At 39.4% G+C, this 14,627-nt stretch overlaps 1 protein-coding gene across 3 annotated transcripts in view; it reads left to right on the forward strand.

Moving 5' to 3' along the window:
- The first annotated feature begins 2,796 nt into the window (after positions 1-2,796).
- Positions 2,797-14,627, forward strand: part of EXOC4 (exocyst complex component 4) — a 724,031-nt gene continuing 712,200 nt past the window's right edge. For 2 of the 3 annotated variants that reach the window (XR_006384314.1, XM_044246588.1), the window contains exon 1: positions 2,797-2,930. Coding sequence is in view for 2 of the 3 variants with exons in the window: in XM_044246588.1 (XP_044102523.1) it covers positions 2,845-2,930 (86 nt within the window). In the remaining variant the exon portion in view is untranslated. The remainder of the gene's footprint in view (positions 2,931-14,627) is intronic. The other variant, XM_044246587.1, reaches the window with a different exon arrangement.

The raw sequence follows: 14,627 nt of genomic DNA on the forward strand, positions 1-14,627 counted from the left end.
CCTGAGCCGAAGGCAGCGGCTTAACCCACTGAGCAACCCAGGCGCCCCTCCAAATTAGTTCTTTTTAAAGATTGCTTTGACTGTTTGGGGCTCCTTGCAATTCTATATGAATTTTAAGATCAGTTTTTTTCAATTTGGCAAAAAAAGCCATTGGAATTTTCATGGGAATTGCATTGAGTTTATACATAGCTTTAGGGAACATTGATATCTTAACTATATTGTCTTCCAATTCATGGACACAGGATGTCTTTCCATTTACTTAGTTCTTCAATTTATATCACCAATGTTTTGTAGCTTTCAGTGTAGAAGTCTTTCATTTCCTTGGTTAAATTATTCCTAAATATTTTATTGTGATTGTAAATGGAATTGCTTTGTTAAGTTTCTTTTGGATTGTTCATTGTTAATGTATAAAAAGACTACCGGTTTTTCTTGACATTGTATCCTACACTCCTGCTGAGTTAATTTACTGGCTTTAATCATTTTTTTTTTAAAGATTTTATTTATTTATCAGATAGAGAGAGGGAGAGAGAGCGAGCACAGGCAGACAGAATGGCAGGCAGAGGCAGAGGGGGAAGCAGGCTCCCTGCTGAGCAAGGAGCCCAATGTGGGACTCGATCCCAGGACCCTGAGATCATGACCTGAGCCGAAGGCAGCGGCTTAACCAACTGAGCCACCCAGGCGTCCCGCTTTAATCATTTTTTTAAAAAGTCTTTAGGATTTCCATATGTAAAATCATATTGTCTACAAACAGTTTCACATTTTCTTTTCCAATTTAGATTCTTTTTATCCTTTTTCTTGCCTAATTGCTCTGGCTAGAATTTCTAGCCAGAAACTTCTATATTGAAACTTCTATGTTGAATAGAAGCGGGTGTCCTTATCCTGTGCCTGATCATAGCTGGAAGGCTTTCAGTTTTTCACCATTGAGTATGATATTAGCTGTGTTTTTTTTTTTTTTAAGATTTTTTTTTTTTAAATTTATTGATTTGACCGACAGAGATCACAGGTAGGCAGAGAGGCAGGCAGAGAGAGAGAGGAGGAAGCAGGCCCCCCACCAAGAGAGAGCCCGACATGGGGCTTGATCCCAGGACTCTGGGATCATGACCTGAGCCGAAGGTAGAGGCTTTAATCCACTGAGCCACCCAGGCACCCCAGCTGTGTGTTTTTAATAAATACTCTTTATCATGTTGAAGAAGTTCCCTTCCATTTCTAGTTTTCCAAGTGTTCCATTGTGAAAAGGGTATTGGATTTTGTGAAAAGATTTTTTCTGCATCAACTGCAATGATCATGACTTTTTCCTACTGCTTGCATTCTTAGCCACTAAGGCCAATTACTTTTCTCTCTGTATATAAGTTATTTAACTTTCTAGCCTGCTTTTTGTGTACTTAAACCATGAAAACCTCGTTTCATTAAAAGCCATTAAAATTATGATTTCCAGTGGCTATATGTTATAGCCTCATATATGGATGTTCTACAATTTATTTAATACTCCTATGTTTTTTCAGTAAAGGTAGTTGATGTGTTCTGTGTTTGCTACTCTACAACTCTAGAACATCTGAATTTGCATTCTCTTCATCTTTGAAGTTCTTTAAGTCTTTACTGCTACTAAGCAGCATCCTTCCCTCCTATTTCATATTTATTTTTCCTCTTGTTCCTTGATTTATGCTTTTCATATGCACACTAATCTTTCTTATTTATTTCATGTTCTGAATTAATGATTAAGCCAGTAGAGTCAAATGCAAGAAATATAAAAACCTACCAGGAAAAATATTAAGAAAACACAAGTACATTATTACTATGTATATTTTATTTAGCTTGGGAAGAAAAAAAAATCTGCAAATTGGTCAGTTTTGCTTTTTGGTCTTTTGGTTAATATCTATTTTGCATGTTTTTGCAGTTTTTTTTTTTTTAAGGATTATCTGGAAATACAGGCACACTGGAAGATAGCTGAACTCACACATAAAACAAATGTAGAAACATTTAGTTTTAGAGAATAAGCGTTTGTTCTCTAAAGAAAAGCATTCCCGTGTCTATTTTCAGATTTTATTGAAATGTTTTTATTTGATTTAAATTTTTCATTTTTCTCTGTGTCGAGGGCTGATTTTCAAGAGATCGCAACGAGGGAGCTGCTTTGCTACCTATGAAGACCCGACTAAGTACTAAATTTTTTTTTTTAAAGATTTTCTTTACTTTTTTGACAGAGAGAGAGCGCAAGCAGGGAGAGAGGCAGGCAGAGAGGGAGGGGGAAGCAGGTTCGCTGCTGAACAGAAAGCCTGATGGGGGACTGGATCCCAGGACCCTGAGATCATGACCTGAGCCGAAGGCAGAAGCTTAACCCACTGAGTCCCCTAGGCGCCCCTAGGTAATAAACTGTTTTTTAAACCACTCGTGTTTAAAGTCAAATTTTGCTCATAAACGCCCCCCCAATGTAAAAACACACCCCTATATACTCTTCATGGCATTGTAAGATAAATTTGATTAAAAACATGATCAAATTCTAAAAAAAAGGAAACTGTTAAACAAAACAAAACAAAACCCACACCAGATCAGAATAAATACAAACCAGTCATTATGAGAGTTCACCAAGTTGCCACACTGGTTTAGTCTTCCTGCGCTCCCAGGAGCCACCGAAAGAAACTACAATTCCCAGAGTGCTTAGAGCGAATGCGAGACCGTGAAACTTGCTTCATCAGTTCCACCTCCTTAGTTCAGCGATTGGACTGTCCGGTTTCCCGTCTCCGAATTTCTCTTCTTCCATTGGTTACTCCCCAGCGAGGTCAATTACAGAGTTTACGTTCGCTTGGTCCGTTCTTACCCACCGGTTCCCCCCCTCCGCCCGGTACCAAGATGGCGGCAGAAGCGGCTGGTGGGAAATACAGAAGCACAGTCAGCAAAAGCAAAGACCCCTCGGGGCTGCTCATCTCTGTGATCAGGTGAGGGAGGCAGGAGGCAGGGTCAGGGGACAGGGGGCAGCGGGCAGCGGCTCGACCTCCGCTTTGGAAGGGAGAAGGGTTAGCTGGGTTCCACCCTGCCGACCCCTCCCCCTTCCTCCTTGCCTCCCCCAGCCCCTCCCGAGGGCCCCCGCAGTTCCCCCATTTTCTCTGGGGTTGGGCTAAAGGGAGGAGCCCCGCCTCGCTGTCTTGTCTTTAGGACCTGAGCTTTCCATTAGGGTCCGTGGGCCCTAGAAGCACGTTGTTTGGGGCTTGGTAGAGAAAGCCAGGTGTGCTCATTGATTCACACAGCGTTTATTTATGGGTTGCCTTCCGCAGCGCTCACTTGGGGAAGGCGCCTTGTTTCCTGGATTTCTGGGTGGAAGGCCCTGAAGTCCGGGGGCTACTGTCACGAGTTGCAGATTGTGTTCTCACACTTCGGACACCTCCAACCACCTGTGAATGGCCACAGCCTCCAATACAAGAGCCTGTAGTGAGCTTGCAGAAGGGCTCTGGGTTGGAAGGCGTACAGTCGTTTTCCATTTTTATTCTGCCTTCCTATCCCGGTCTGTTCCTTCAAAACAAAACAAATTTCGGGTTGTCCTCTATGCACGTTATTTTCCCAGAATAGGCATGGTGGGAGTGGGACTGGTGGAGCTTTTAGGGGCTCCTTTTTTTAAAATGTGAAATAAAGTAAGGGTGGGGAATCCTTTTGGACATTATTAAGGATGATACGGGAAGTGATTACAACAACCTGAATAAAATGTATTATAACACGTTTTTACATTGTTGACATTTGAATGTCAACTCGAGAATTTTTCATCAAGTAAACCCCCGCCCCGTGCTAAACTTCTAGTTGAGTTCTAGAAGGGCCCCCGCAATGTCCTGATGATTTAAAAAAAAAAAAAAAAAAAAAAAATTCAGCCTCAACAGTACCTGGTAGTTAGTCAGGGTTTGAATATAAGAATAGATTGAATTTTAAAATAGTCTAACACTCCTGGACTGATAAAGATCCATCTCATGGGTGTTTTTTAGGGGCTTCTAGTTTAAGACTACGAAATTATTACTGTTTTTTGTTTGTTTGTTTTTGTTTTTTAGATAAGAATTGTTCTCTGTGTGGAAATGCTTCATAAACTTGGTGGGCCATGCAAAGGGAGCCCTGGTCTAGTGTGGACCCACATTCTTGTGACTGTACAGGCAGTGTAGATGTTTGTTTCATGATACTGAAACTCCAACTAGAGTATGGAGAGATGGTAGCATACCATCTTAATCCTTTGTGGAGTTCTATATATGAATTTATTTGGATTCTTTTTTGAACTTCTTTATTTTTTCTGCCTTATAGTCAGCATTCACTTACACGATGTATTTAGTGCCAGTTTGTACTATGGTGCCTGGGAGTTAATACATACTTTATAAATATTTGTTGAGCAACTGAGTGAATTCTCTGTGTTTAGCAAAGACGAATCAGACATGATGTTACCCTTCAGAGTATAGTTCACTTGAGGGATAAAATATGGAAGTAAAAACTGTGACAGACTAGAAGCCTAGAAACAGGAGTGAAAGATGGGAATCCAGAATTAGTTGTGGTCAAGTGTAGTGGGGGTTAGGGAAGGTAACAGCTGTATATAAACGTACCATTTCATCTGTGCATTTCTGATTCTGTAGGCTTCACCCATTTCTTTTCTGCTGTGTATCAGTTTTCTCAAATGCCAGTTACATTCATTCTAAATGCCCTACATCCTACATTTGGAAAAAGCATAAAAACCAAACTGAAGTTTTTTGTTTTTTTGTGTTTTGTTTTTTAAACTGATGCTGATTCAGAAACACATTGCCTTTGGTTATCTGTTCCTTTGTTCTTCAGGGGAACTCACCCTCTGGATGGGGTGGCATATGATTTTGTGGTTATTCACCCACATCTTACGCCCATCTATATTACCTTCACATATCATCATGATTTAGGCCTACACAATTTTTATGTTGAATTCTGTTGTGTATTAATGTTGTTCATTTTTCTTTTTTATCCTTGACCACCTCAGACCACTTGCATAATACTTTCGTTACTGTTACCTAGCATAGTATAATGGAGGGTCCAGATCTAACATCCTGGGTAAGTTTAGTAAGGATTAGAGTTCATGGTTACATATGACCTTATTTAAGACTATTTAAGACTAGTTGTTGTTGCTTCTCAAGTGTTGATGTTTATATTTCAGTATTTCTTTGTGTCACAGGAAAATTGTGGGTTTGGCCTGAGAGTGTTGCCAGCTCTCTCTCCTTGTTGTTTTCTCCCTGATGAGCTTTTTGAACATATGCAATGGTTTAAACTTCGTGAACAGTGGCAGTTAATGAGAGTAGGGTGGTACTAGTACTTTGGTGTTTGGATGGGGAGAAGGAGGGGAGAGTACTTCAGAGGAGAATAGAGTGGGGAATGTAGTTGCTAAGAGAGTAGATCTTAAAGGTTCTATTACAAGAAAAAGAAATTGTAACTATGTGCAATGGGTCCATGTTAACTAACCTTATTATTGTAATCATTTTGCAATATACATAATATATTAAATCATGTTGTACACCTTAAATGACTGTGGTGTTATATGTCAATTACATTACAAAATTGAGGGGGGAAAATGGGGAATGTAGATTTCTTGTTAGTAAATTGTTCTGTTACTCTGAAGTTGCTTTGTCTCTCTGTTCAGTTTGTATTCTTTGTGTTACCCCTTCTTGCAACACTGTATTCATGATTCTTAATTCCTCATGTTAAACTTGGATTATCTCCTCTTCTCCTTAACCTCTTTTCAGATTCTCTCTCAAAGACCAAAGCTTTCCCGAATCCATTTTAGGTTCATGTTTATAAAATATGAGCCTTCTTGAAGATATATTGATACATGTCAGTTCTCTCTTATGTTTCCTTGGACCTGTCATTTTGTCACCAGATAAGTGAGTCAGTGATAATCCTTTGAAAAGTTTGATTAGTTTAGCTTTGTTTATCTTTTTTCTTTTAAGATTTTATTTATTTATTTGACAGACAGAGATTACAAGTGGGCAGAGAGGCAGGCAGAGGAGAGGCAGGCAGAGAGAGAGGAGGAAGCCGGCTCCCTGCTGAGCAGAGAGCCAGATTCAGGGCTCTCTCCCAGAACCCTGGGATCACGACCCAAGCCGAAGGCAGAGGCGTTAACCCACTGAGCCACCCAGGTGCCCATTTGTTTATCTTTTTATATCACTGAGCTTTTTTTTTTAAAAAATAGTGAATATTAAAACTTCTCCTAGGGACACCTGGGTGGCTCAGTTGGTTGGACGACTGCCTTCGGCTCAGGTCATGATCCCAGAGTCCTGGGATCGAGTCCCGCATCGGGCTCCCAGCTCCACGGGGAGTCTGCTTCTCTCTGACCTTCTCCTCGCTCATGTTCTCTCTCACTGTGTCTCTCTCAAATAAATAAATAAAATCTTAAAAAAAAAAAAACAAAAAACTTCTCCTTTGCTTTTGTTCACATATGTTAAAAAAGTCATTTCTAGGAGCACCTGGATGGCTCAGTCAGTTAAGTGTCTGACTCTTGGTTTTGGCTTAGGTTGTGACCTCAGGGCTCTGAGTCTGTGCTCACGGGGGAATCTTGAGATTCTCTCCCTGCAGCAACCCCTCCCACCCCCCAACTGCCACAGCTGGTGTACACACATGTGCGCACGCTCTTTCTCTCAAAAAATCTTTCTAAAAAAGTCATTCCTATACCTTACTATGTACTAGTCTAACACATCATATATATTTAAAGCTATTTCTAGGACTTGAAACAGCATTTTTTTAAAAAAAGATTTTATTTAGTTATTTGACAGACAGAGATCACAAGTAGGCAGAGATGCAGGTAGAGAGAGAGAGGGAAGCAGGCTCCCCACTGAGCAGAGAGCCCGATGCAGGGCTTGATTCCAGGATCCTGAGATCATGACCCAAGCCAAAGGCAGAAGCCTAACCCACTGAGTCACCCAGGCGCCCCGGAGCAGCATTTATTGCTAGTCATCTTTTAACACTGGATAAGAAAACAACAGGTGGTTAAGGGTTCGGCCTAAGGACACATTAAGTATAGATATGGGAACTAGCCAAATCTCATCACTCTTTCCATCTGTGGTACCAAATAGTTAAATAATAACTATTTTGCTAGTATGATCATTCGTCACTTTTAAGCATTTAAAAATCAAAACATTTTTAAGAAGTCTAGCGTGGAGTAGTGAAAATGTTACATTTTGGTCGATGGGTATTTAAGTATCTTGAGACTCATAAATGAAATTCTTAACCATTTAAAAAGTGTTGAATAAAAATATTTCTGGACAGTCAGATGTTTCAAAGGGTAGACTCCCGGGGTATTGAAGAAGAGGTCCTCAGGCTGGGAAGTGGGGCTTTGATGAGGAGATGGATGGTGCTTGGGACCGAGTCTGTCGGAGGCCACTGCTACCTGCAGCTTTTGGTTTGAAGTCTTGCCACTGGCCCTTTAAAATGGAACTAATTGGGTGGACAGAGTTGCGATCACCTGCTGATGTAAATTTGGACAGTTTTACACGTGTGCACGAACACACAGCATTTTCCTACTTTTCTATTGATTTTTCCCCCTAACCTTTTCTTTGGTGTGAAATCGGAGCAGGCAGCCTTTCTAAATGGGGAATGGGCAAGATGGCATTTTGGAGATGCTGTTTTATTTTTGTGAGTTCTTGTCAGATTTTTAATTGGGAAATGTGTCTACCACTTACTGTTAGGTGATTTGCTTTCCAATTAAATGTTGACTCTCTTCTCTTTATAAGTTGGCCTTTAATAGACCATTTAATTGGGAAGACAAACTTTGGCTGTGACTTTAGGCGACCTTATGGAAACCTCAGAGCAGAGCTTTTGTGGACAGACTCTGGTTACAGATGTCAAGGAGGTTTGAAGGCAGTTGAGGGCTCACGTTTTCATCAACTTTCATGTCTTCACAGAAGTTGGAATTTCAAAAACTAAGAAAATCCTTTATTGTAGATACCTGTTAAATTCCCTTCCTCCTCCGAGAGTGTTTTGGTCAGCCCCACTTTTAATTCAAAGCAAGCTTTGTTGAAGGGGTCCAGTCTTTGATCAGGGCTTTGAACAAATAGCTTTGAGGTCCATGACACAGTTTGTGGCAGAAAGGAACGTGGTCATTCTGGAGCAGAGTCCACGAAGTTGTGTTAGCTGGTTAGTGTTGTTTCCAGTAACACCTCTTCTCTTCATCTGAGCCTGGCTCATTATGGTTTTTTGGGTTTCCACTCCCTTTGCACCCTGGGACATCTTGGCAGCGGGGATGCAGTACTGTTTGAAAATTACTGCTAGGCTGTCTGGAGACTAAACACTTTTTTCTCCTCGAAGTCTTGGGACATGTGACAGTATATGTGGATAGAGGGGCAAAACAATCCCCCCCCCTTTTCCTGCTAAACATGAAGAATTAGTATCTTGGGAATCCATGTCTTAGTTTCTAACCCCACGTGTAATTTTTTTTTTTTTTTAAAGATTTTATTTGTTTATTTGACAGACAGAGAACACAAGTTGGCAGAGAGGCAGGCAGAGAGAGATGAGGAAGCAGGCTCCCCGCTGAGCAGAGAGCCCGATGCAGGGCTCGATCCCAGGACCCTGGGATCATGACCTGAGCCGAAGGCAGAGGCTTTAATCCACTGAGCCACCCAGGCGCCCCCCAACATGTGTAATTCTTAACATTGGGATTTCCTGAAGGCTTTGAGGCAGAGAGGTGTAATGTTGGGTGATAGGTCAGGTTTTTTTTAAGCCAGTACTTACAGTGGATAGATATGGTCATAGTGTTTGGTGGACGTTGAGGTATAGTTCGTAGAAACTTACCGGATTGTGTTACCCATATACAATTACGTTGGACCAGTTACTTCAGACCACTGTGTCTAGTACCTTTGTGAAACGGGATAATAATATGAGCTTTGGTTTTAGGGGAAATTTAAGAGGGTACAGGAGGGGCTAACAGTTTGGCATAGAGAACACTTGCAGGTGTTCATTTCTTCCTTTTCAGGATCTGCTGCTTCTCTGGTTAGAAACTTGATTGTAATGTCCAACAGAGAGCCCCCAGGATATGATGTTAATTTTATGTCAGAAATAACCTTTCCAGTTTGGCTTGAATGTTTGATTCCATTTGCCAGAATGTTCACTTTGTAACCAAGAAACCTTGTGTAGCTGAATTAAGGTGGTAATTATTGATCATTTGAGAGTCAGCCGCAGAAGCTAGATTTAAATATATATATGCTTATGTGTGCATGTAAAACATAAAATATAAACAGACATAAAGTATAATACGTTTATTAGATTAAAGACAGAAAGTTTATAAACCAGTGAATTGAAAGGCCTATGATCTCTTTGCCTACATAACCCTTTTGCCATTAAAATACATAATTTTTGGGGCGCCTGGGTGGCTCAGTGGGTTAAGCCTCTGCCTTCGGCTCAGGTCATGATCCCAGGGTCCTGGGATCGAGCCCCGCATCGGGCTCTCTGCTCAGCAGGGAGCCTGCTTCCTCCTCTCTCTCTGCCTGTCTCTCTGCCTACTTGTGTTCTCTGTCTGTCAAATAAATAAATAAAACCTTAAAAAAAAATAAAATACATAATTTTTAAAATTTAGTTATATAAGAAAATTCAAATATTTCAAGAGGAATAAAATAAAAAATGAAGACTTTTCACTCTGTTCATATCCTTCCTGATGTACCTTTGGTTCCTTGAGAGGAATAGAAAATTGTATTTAAGTATGTGTGAATGTATAATCTTTAAACCAGAATATACATTCTTTAGTATTTAATATTTAATATATAATACTTAAGAATTTATATACACTTAAGGAATATTCATTAAAGTTATATTTTCTTTAAACAAATGGGATCATACTATGCATATTTTTGACCCTTTATTCATTTGCTTGTTTTTCTTAATTTTGGAGATCTTTTCTAGTAACACATACAGGTCTATCTCAATATTTTTAGTGGCTATGTAGCATTCTTCATATGGATACACCATAATCTATTTGATTAGTGGTCCCTCTCTCATCCATTTTTTGTAACAAACACTTAACTTGTTTCCTTTTCTTTTCTTTTTTTAAATCTTCTGTTAAAACAGTGAGCATTCATGTACATCGGGGAGTAGACCGGTGGTGTAAAATCATGGCAGTGGCAGAGGAATAGCCACGCCTGGGTATCTTCACATTTTGTATTTTTAGAGAGTCCAAATGTCCTCCAGAAAGATGGTCATTTTTGCTCCCACGAGTGGTGTATTCGCTCACCCGTTTTCCCAAGCCCTGGCCAGAAACTGGAGTTTCTGATGATTGTCTTTATTAAGTCCGTTGTGAGTGAGAAGGGAGTAATTGTCTCCCTGGCATTTAATTGTGTGTTACAGCTGGAGGTATGCGGATATATGTGTGTTGCAAGTATTTTTCTCCCAGTCTGTGGCTTGTCTTATTCTCTTGACAGAGTCTTTCACAGAGCAGAAGTTTGTACTTTTAATGAATCATCAGTGATTTCTGTTACGGGTCATGTCTTTGGCATTATAACCTAAAAACTCTGTGCCATACCCACGATCATGTAAGTTTTCTCCAGTGTTCACTTCTGGGAGTTTCATGTTATGTCTTGTACTTGGCTGTCCAGTTCAGGTTACCCATTTCAAGTTAATTTTTGTGAAGGCAGTAAGATCTGTGTCCAGATTCACTTTTTTGCAGGTGGATGTTCCGTTGTTCAAGCACCATTTATGGAAAAGGTAATTTCTGTTTTCCATTGTTGGACCTTTGTGGGATCTTCAACAACATTCCATGCTTTTTGTTCCCTTCTTGTGCATACTTGTCATTGCCACGTCCCATTTTTGTGTCACAAAAACTTGTAAAAAAAAGTTATTAAAAAGAAAACAAGTCCAACAATCTTATTTCCTAAATATTAACCTATTTTCCTTTTTAAGGTTTTTGTGTGGATCTTGTCTAGGTACTTAGAGAAGTTTAATAGTTGTAGTTATAACAAACAACTTTTTTTAGCATAACAGAATTTTTTCATGTTGCTATATATAGTGTTTGGAGTTATATAAATATTTTTAAAGTGGGAGAATTAAAAATATATAGAAAATTACAGAGAAGAAAATATAAACTCTCATATTCTCTTTACCCAGAATTAAACACTATTAATAACTTCGCTTCCACTTGTAAAAAATTGACTGTATTGTTATAATTCGAACAGTGTTATAATTCAAAACAATATATTGTTATATATTGAAAGAGTGGAAATGCAGGAAGATGGGATTATTCCAGTCACTGTCATTGATATTAGCCGAACCTCATTCCAGACTTTGCTGTGTCTCTGGGTGTGTGTATATGCATGTACAAAATATTGGATGGATAGATAGAAATTCTTTTATTTCAAACACAAAAATATTATTTTTAAAATAAATATAGGAGCTTACTCTATATGCTAACTTATTTTTAACTAATCTCTATCCCCCAATGTGGGGCTCAAACTCACAACCCCAAGATCGAGAGTCGCATGCTCTATTGACCGAGCCAGCCAGGCACCCTTCTCTATGCTACCTTACACGCTGACTTTATTTGTCTCCATTTTTGAGGTATTCATATGTATCGTCAAGTACACATGTATTAAGTATATGGCTTGATGAATTTTTACCTATATAAGCACTACCCACATCAAGATAGAGACAAACACTTACAGCATCCATGTCTTTTTTTCAATATTTTTTTTTTTGTGCAAGAGTATCCTATTGTTCCAACACCATTCATTAAACAGATTATGCTTGCTTCACTGAATTTCTTTTGTATATCTGTCAAAAATCAGTTGACTAATGTGGGTCTATTTCTTGATTCTCTAGTCTATTTCACTCATCTGTTTATCCTTTTTTTTTAAAATTTTTAAAGATTTTATTTATGTATCTGACAGACAGAGATCACAAGTAGGTAGAGAATCAGGCAGAGAGAGAGGAGGAAGCAGGCTCCCCGCTGAGCAGAGGGCTGGATTCTAGGACCCTGGGATCACGACCGGAGCCAAACGCAGAGGCCTTAACCCACTGAGCCACCCAGGTGCCCCCACTCATGTGTTTATCTTGATGACATTACCACACAGTCTTGATTGTTGCTTTTTAAGTCTTGAAGACAGTGTATGCTCTCCACCTGTACCCTACTTCTTTTTTTTTCTTTAAAGATTTTATTTATTTACTTGACAGAGATCACAAGTAGGCAGAGAGGCAGGCAGAGAGAGAGGGGGAAGCAGGCTCCCGGCAGAGCAGAGAGCCCGATATGGGACTTGATCCCAGGACCCTGAGATCATGACCTGAGCTGAAGGCAGAGTTTTAACCCACTGAGCCACCCAGGTGACCCTGTACCCTACTTTTTAAAAGTTATTTTGGATGGGGTGCTGGGGTGACTCAGTTGGTTGAGCAGTCAACTCTGAATTTTGGCTCAGGTCTCGATCTCATCATGGTTGTGAGTTCAGGCCCCTCATTGGGCTCCATGGAGCCTACTTAAGACAAAAGTTATTTTGGGTATTCTAGGTCCTTTGCATTTCTGCATCAATTTTATTTCATTTTATTTTTTCCCCATATCAGTCTTTGAGTTAGCTAGTAAATTTGTACGATAAAACCTGGGATTTTTGGTTGGGATTGCATTGAATGTACAAAGTGACATAGGAAAATTGACATCTTAGTCATGTTGAATCTTCTTATACCTGAATAGGTGTATTTTTTCATTTAATTCTTTAATTTCGCTCATCAATTTTTTTTAAAAGAGATTTTGTTCATTTATTTGACAGACAGAGATCACAAGTAGGCAGAAAATCAGGCAGAGAGAGAGAGGAGGAAGCAGGCTCCCTGCTGAGCCGAGAGCCAGATGCAGGGCTCGATCCCAGGACCCTGGGATCATGACCTGAGCTGAAGGCAGAGGCTTTAACCCACTGAGCCACCCAGGCGCCCTCGCTCATCAATTTTTAAAATAGATGTCAGTATGTAGGCTTACATATTATTGGTTAGATTTATCTAAGTATTTTAGGTACTTCAAGTCCCACATCTCACTGAAGGCTGATGTTTTCCCCTCTTTTATTACTGTGTCTTCAAAGTCATCAATCTTCTCTATAATTTCCAATCTGTTGTTAATCCTATGTAATGTATTTTTTATTAGATTATAGTTTTGAGCTCTAGAAGTTTGAGTTGGGTCTTTTAACAACAAAAAATCTTTAATAGCTCTCCTTGAACATTCAGTCTTTCCTGTAGCTTCTTGGACTATGAAATACAGGTATTATAATACTTTTAATGTTCTTGTTTACTCATTTTGTCTTCTTATGTCATTTTTGGGTTAGTTTCAGTTGATTAATAACCACTCCCCCCTTTTTACATACCTTACATATGTTTTGGATACTAGATATTGTGAATTTTACCTTTTGGGTACTGATAGCAGATGTCTTTGTTTTCTTGTAAATATTCCTGAATTTTGTTCTAGGATTTGGTTAAATTACTTGGACATTGTGGTCCTTTCATGTCTTGTTTTAAATTTTGCTCATGGGGATGAAGCTACATTTGGTTTAGGGCCAGTTTTGTTTCCTTAATATGGCAAAATTCTTTTGAGTACTCCACCCAATGCTCTGTGCATCCTGAGATTTTCCCCTCTGGCTGTGTGTGATTTCAGGTACTTGTGCCCTTTAATCCTTACTGGTGGTTCTTTTCCTGGCCTTGGGTAGTTTTCCTAGGCATGATGATAGTGAGCGGAAGCTTTAAGGGAGCCCTTATACGGGATCTTCAGAGTGCTCTGTAGTTCTTTCCTTTCCATCACCTGCCCTGCAAACTCTGCCTTAATGCTTAAGGTTTTGAAATCAGTTTTTTTGTTTTTGGTTTTGGTTTTTTTTGGTTGTTGTTATTTTCAGATGCTAGGGCAAATCCAGTCCCAGTTATTTCTTCTAGATCAGAGCAGAAGTCTGTCAGAATTTAAAGAAATTTATTGGTCTGATTCATCAGTTGCATATGAGCAGATGGAAGAATAAGGTCATCATTTATAAGGTCATCGTTTATACGGGTCTGCTGTATAAAGGTACAGCATGAGAGTGAACTAGATATCTCGGCCCTAATAGCATTTCACATTTTGCAGAGTATTTCATTAAACAGCTAAACACTTTTGCTTCATACAGTACTTTTCCAAGAACTTTTCCTTCAGAACTCCGAGAAATGCTTTGGAACTATTTTGCATCTGTTTGTGTATTTCTTTATTATTAAAAATATGGTTTTTTTGTTTGTTTGATTGTTTGCCTGTGATAGTATTGTTCTTGGTAGCCTGAACTCTCATAGAGCTGGTAATTGGTTTTCTTTGGGAGGCACAGCATTAGATTGTTTCTTGTTGGTGTGGTTTTGTTTTGCTTTTTGTTTTTGCTTGCATTTTTCAGTTTGCAGTGGTGAGCTCTGCGCTCTGCTCACTTTGGTCTTCTCCTCTGCAGCTACTTACATTTTTCACTGCTTTCAAGCCATGAAATGAGTTCTGGTCTTTTTAGTAGCCAATCCTTTATGTGACGGGAATTTTGCCTTGAAAAACATGGGAACTCACCATTTAACAGGAAAGTTCTTGTGTACCATTTGACAGGTAGGAAAACTTAGTATTTTAAGTTCCTTAGGAGAACCTTTTTATTTTTTATTTTTTCAGCGTAACAGTATTCATTATTTTTGCACCACACCCAGTGCTCCATGCAATC

This window comes from Neovison vison, chromosome 4 (assembly GCF_020171115.1).
Source record: "Neovison vison isolate M4711 chromosome 4, ASM_NN_V1, whole genome shotgun sequence".
Taxonomy (NCBI): Eukaryota; Metazoa; Chordata; class Mammalia; order Carnivora; family Mustelidae; genus Neogale; species Neogale vison.